The following is a 5,126-nucleotide window of genomic DNA, read 5'->3' as shown; positions in this document are numbered from 1 at the left end:
GACTTGAGAAAATAAAATTACAAGAAGATGAAGTAATGTGGTAAGTGTTGATAATCATCAAAAGGAAAGTGCATAAAGTGAGTGAAGGAAAGCAGAAAATCAGAGTTAGTTGTGAACTTAATTTGGTGAAGAGAATGAAAAAGTAGAGAGTGATGCACTTAATCTGCAAATAGTAATAAATAAGACGCTCTCTTTCTCATATTTTTCTCTTTTTCTTTACCCCACAATCTCAACGGTTCAAACCCAACGTCTCTCTCTCTCTCACTACACCACACTGTTATATTCGTCATAACAATTCTCAAAGTTTTCTTCTAAGTTTCGTTGTACTTTTCCAACACTCTGTTTCCTTCATCTTCTCACATCAACCAAAAGGTTTCTTCCATTTTTAGCCACACCCCTCTCAACCAAAAGACACGTCCCTAGGTACCAGGAAACAAAACAAAACAAAACAGAAACAAACATTATCGGCCAACGTTATTTTTTTTTTTATTTGTGTACTTTCGTTACGAAAGAGCTCTAAATAGAGGCAGAGAAAACGGGAATGAGGTTAAGATGATTTGTGAGCATTAATAAGCCATAAAAAGCTCCCTAGTTTCCGTACAACAACTCGTTTCTCCTTCATATTCTCCCTCCTTCACTCCCTCCTCTGTTTCGCTCTACCCTGTTTTCTTTTATTTTCTGTCTTTTTCTGTGTTTCAGCAAAACGAGAAGAGACTTGTGAGGTTGCAATGTCTCCAATCTCTCCACCCGTTTCCCCCAAATGGGTTACCGTGTTTCCACGTTCACACACTCCTTCGTAAAGGTTTCCACAAACCAAGACAAAACATCAACCACCGACCACAAACGACAAACAGAGCCCACATGGCATCGTCCGAGGTTGAGATTGCTTCTTCCTCGCCCTTCGGTTCCGTTCTGAGGGACCGCAACCACCGCGAAGAATGCAGGGAAAGCAACGCAAAGGGCACGCATAACCATCATGCTAAGTTACAGAGAAACAACAAGAACTTTGTCACGGACATTAACACGTGTCGGGGGGTGTCTTCTGATTCCGCAACAAACGAAAACAACAGCGGCTGCTGCAGCAGCAAGAACAAGGGCGTTAACCAGCGTAAGGCTCCGAAAAACACCCGCTTGGAGAGGCTTCGTTTCACACGAGCCAGCTCCTTCAACAACAACAACGGCATCATCAACAACAAAAAGGAGACATCTTTGTCCTTGTTGATCAGCCCAAGACACTCGCAGCTTCTCGATCGATGGGCAACGAGACAGGCTCGGGAGATGGTGTCGAATATGGAGAATGGGGCTGAACTTCTCTCAATGGATGACGTTGACATTTTCCCAAGGACACCCAGTTCCACATCTGAGGAAGAATCAAGCTCCTCAGAGATTCCCAACATGGCTGCTTCTTCTCTTGTTCAGATATGGGAGAAGAGGCTAAACCAATGTGTTGTCTCCAAAACGAACGCATCGTTTGAGAAGATCGGTTCATCCTCTTCTCCCACGAATGAGCATGCTAATGCTTCATTGCCCGAGGAAGAATGCTTTGATGGACCCTCAGGGAATGAAGAAAGTTCCTTTCACTCATTTCCTGAGTGGGAATCGAGTGACCATTCCGTTTCGCCTCAAGCCAGGTCTGAGAGTGGTGTCAGTGTTGCTAGCATCATAAAGAAACTCACTTCCACCAGCCAGAACCAGAGTCCAACACCTTCCTTTATTGATGAGAATGAACAAGAAGGGTATTTTAGTAGTAGTATGACAAGTGTGACAGGTTCTCCTTGTAGAGAGCGTGAATGTGGTCAACAACAACCACCTTCAGAGCTTAAATTTGCGTGTCCCCTGCGAATTAGAGGGCGTCAAGCTTTCAATGATTTGCTTATGCAGATGGAGAATGACAGACACAGGGAGCTCAACAACTTGTCAGAGCGTGGAGCGGTGTCTAAGTTCGCACAAAAAGGTCGCATTCAGGTAAAACAAAAACCAAAGGGTGGTTCTTCTTCTCTTGCTGTGTTATGTTTTTTACTAGTTCTGATTCTGACTCATTTTCTATGCATGAATGCAGGCATTGCTTCGGATTAAATTATTGCAACGTGATCTGGTGGCTAATGATCGCTCCCGGCAGAATTCAACATCATGCGAACTAAACAGACAATCACAAGGGTCTGCAATTATGCAATTAAGGTTTGATCATTTCAAAACTTTTTGACCATTTTAATTAAACATAGAGTTCATTTTTGTGTCATCTAAGTTTAGTTCTTTGATAAAATGAACACAGCAAGATCCCTCATAATTAAGTTTTCCTGGAAGATACTAAAAGAGAAATGTTTTTGTGACATACAGGGAAAGATTTAGCAGTGGGGTTGAACCTAGAACTCCGGTCCATGCAGAAGTAGCTACCCCAAGAAGTCCTAGAAGAAAGGCAGTTAACAAAACCATTCAATTGGGTAACTCTGCCACCACCGATCAAGTCAGAAAAGACACAAGAAACCAGACAGCTCATAGCAGTGCCAATCATGCCACAAAATCCCCAAAAAATCTGTTTCACACACTAGAATAGATCATAATACTGAAGAAGCTCCTCCAAGTTCAGATGTCATGATCCAAGAAACAAATCCACGTTCAGATGCCAAGACTCAACAAAAAAACTCAAAAGAAACTAGTGAGGCAACGACATCCATGACTGATTCAGGTCTAAATGAGATGACAGACAGAGCAGAAGCTAGTAGCGAACAGAATGATATTACTAAAAGTAGTAATGATGAGACAGTAAATGAGGAAGATATTAGTAACCAGCAGTATGCTGAATCCAATGCTGAATCCGGTTACCAGGAGACACTAGAAGTGGCAAGTAATCAGAACTATGCTGAAAGCAGTTATGGTGATGAGATGGAAGGAGAGGAAACTGACCAGAATTGTGACTATGAAAGTAATTATAACTGGATCAGTGAAATTTCTAGGCCTAGGAGCTATTGGGAAGAGCGCAGGCAAGCCTGGTATAGAGAGATGCTTGAAACTGGTTCTCAGAATGAGGATATAAGGAGGCTTCTTGAAAGGTACATAATTTTCTATTAAATGATACCTCTTGTGTCAGTTGCATAAACTTGAAAGCATTTACTTTGTATAAACTTCATTGATCTGAACATTAGTATATTATTTCTGCAGAAGAACAGTGTCAAGTTTCCTTTCTAGTGACTTCCGGGATAGAATGGATAGATTGATGGAATCTCATAGGGGAACACAAGCACATTTAGTGAATAGCCAGGACTATGAGGAAAACAGCCAAGAATTGATGGCATTTTTGCAGGAACGCTTGCATTCTGCAAGAGCTTCTCAAGAAGATGGAAGAGATGGAATTGAGGAAGAAGAGGATGAGGATAATGCAGAGGAGCACGAGCACGAGAGCTTGATAAGTGATCCATATCATGAAGCTGGTGATTATTCTAATCGTTCCTCATCATGCAGTTACAGGGACAATGAAGGCGGTGACGATTTTGATAGAGTTGTTTCTCCATCCGGACAACCTTATCAATCTCAATCTTTCTATCCAGAGAGTCGGCAATCTGCATCTCCATCCACCAATCATCATTCAATGGTGCGTTTGCATTTGGTATGATCTTGATTCTTCTGAATCTCTTGTTAAATGCCGAAACTACTCTGCATGCAGGAAATGGAACTGATATATGATTTGAGAGGGCACATGGAGCAACTCTATCAGGAGATGTCAGAGCTGAAGAAAATAATAAAGGGCTGCATGAATATGCAGATGGAATTACAACAAACCATGAAAGTAGAGGTTCACTCAGGTTTGTGTTCATTTCTATTTGATGCTTTTTGTCTTTTCCTGTTTGCCTCTTAGTAGTGATGCAATGCAAATACCATTACAGTTAAAATACAAGAAAAAAAGTCCCGTAACAGGACTCAAAAAAAGAAAGGCAACTGCTGCATTTGCTATGAGGTCAAAGTTGACTCTGTTTTGTACAGGTAAATTACTTGCATTACCTTAAAAATTCGATTTTGTGAAAATAAATTAAATTTAAAATGAGGATAAGTTAAATTTAAAGTTCAATTTTTTTCTATTTTGGAAGAAAAGTTGACTCATTTCGTCTTGAACTTGCAGGTGTGGACACATGTGTGCGTGTCTGAAGTGTGCCATCGAGTTGCAATGTAACAGTGGAAAATGTCCCATATGTCGGGCTAAAATAGTGGATGTTGTTCGAGTATATATTGACGGTTAGGTGTCACATTCGACAGAATCTCACTCCATACAATTAACATCATAAACATACACGCGAGTTTCTCCTTTTTACATATACTTTCGTCAAGGGAGTTTGTGATTTTTTGAGAAGAAACTCGTTTGGAAAACATCACTGTACATTATTTCATAGTTTTAAATGTAACCCTTTTTTTTTTCCTTGTTGATATGTGTCGGTGTTCAGTATAATAAAGTCTGAGTCTTGTATTACAAGGATATATATAATAATAAAACTAAGACAAACGCTTACACAACACCCATATGTATTTGCAGAGAAGGTGTAAATAGTAGTACATTATTGGGCAAAGGGGGTGAAAAACGAATAGCATCAAATCAAAAGAATGATATGTATGTACATATTTTTTTCTTTTTAAATTAGAAAGTTCTAACATTAGTGGTAGAGCCTTTAGAACTATAATCTAATAGTACATGAAGTTCGAAGGACAAGAAAAACGCGGGAAAAATGATATTGTAACCATACATGTTCCTGTCAAACTGGTCATTTTTAATATACATATTTCTTCTTTTTTTCATTTCCTCCTATTAAATGCAAGTTCATGAGAAAGGAACATGATATAATTCTTCTAGAGGGGATAAACATCCTGAAAACTAGACATATCGTCGTAGAGAATGCTAATCAAATTTAGTACAATAGTCTAATGTAAGACCGATCAAAAGGGAGGAGATTGACATCCCTAATGACAACATACTTCTTCTCCTTGAGATAGATATATTCATTATTCAATTTTCTCAACTCAATGGATCAAATTTTGTATGGATATAAACTTGGATGCTATCTACTAAATTTAAAACAAATTTATTACTCTCCACTAATTAATAAGTTTAACCCTTGTAACGGAGTTTACGATAAGAAATA

General features: G+C 39.3%; 1 protein-coding gene across 1 annotated transcript; it reads left to right on the top strand.

The window, feature by feature from the left end:
• Window positions 1–330: 330 nt before the first annotated feature.
• LOC114162588 lies at window positions 331–4,418 on the top strand. Its single transcript, XM_028046519.1, has 8 exons — window positions 331–1,965; window positions 2,060–2,178; window positions 2,338–2,441; window positions 2,555–3,050; window positions 3,160–3,589; window positions 3,662–3,800; window positions 3,882–3,978; window positions 4,115–4,418. The coding sequence occupies exons 1-8, from the start codon at window positions 862–864 to the stop codon at window positions 4,230–4,232; spliced, it is 2,607 nt and encodes an 868-aa protein (XP_027902320.1). The 5' UTR covers window positions 331–861; the 3' UTR covers window positions 4,233–4,418.
• Window positions 4,419–5,126: the final 708 nt, after the last annotated feature.

The sequence above is a fragment of the Vigna unguiculata genome, chromosome 9 (genome assembly GCF_004118075.2).
Source record: "Vigna unguiculata cultivar IT97K-499-35 chromosome 9, ASM411807v1, whole genome shotgun sequence".
In the NCBI taxonomy this organism is placed as follows: Eukaryota; Viridiplantae; Streptophyta; class Magnoliopsida; order Fabales; family Fabaceae; genus Vigna; species Vigna unguiculata.
The sequence above is the reverse complement of the archived record's forward strand: the minus strand, read 5'-3'. Positions and strand labels throughout refer to the sequence as shown.

Bases quoted from the DNA above. Each gene is read 5' to 3' on its own strand.
- LOC114162588 (XM_028046519.1), top strand. From the start codon at position 862: ATGGCATCGTCCGAGGTTGAGATTGCTTCTTCCTCGCCCTTCGGTTCC. The intron at 3,590-3,661 runs GTGCGTTTGCAT...CTCTGCATGCAG, and splicing joins CCACCAATCATCATTCAATG to GAAATGGAACTGATATATGA. The intron at 3,801-3,881 runs GTTTGTGTTCAT...ATACCATTACAG, and splicing joins GAAAGTAGAGGTTCACTCAG to TTAAAATACAAGAAAAAAAG.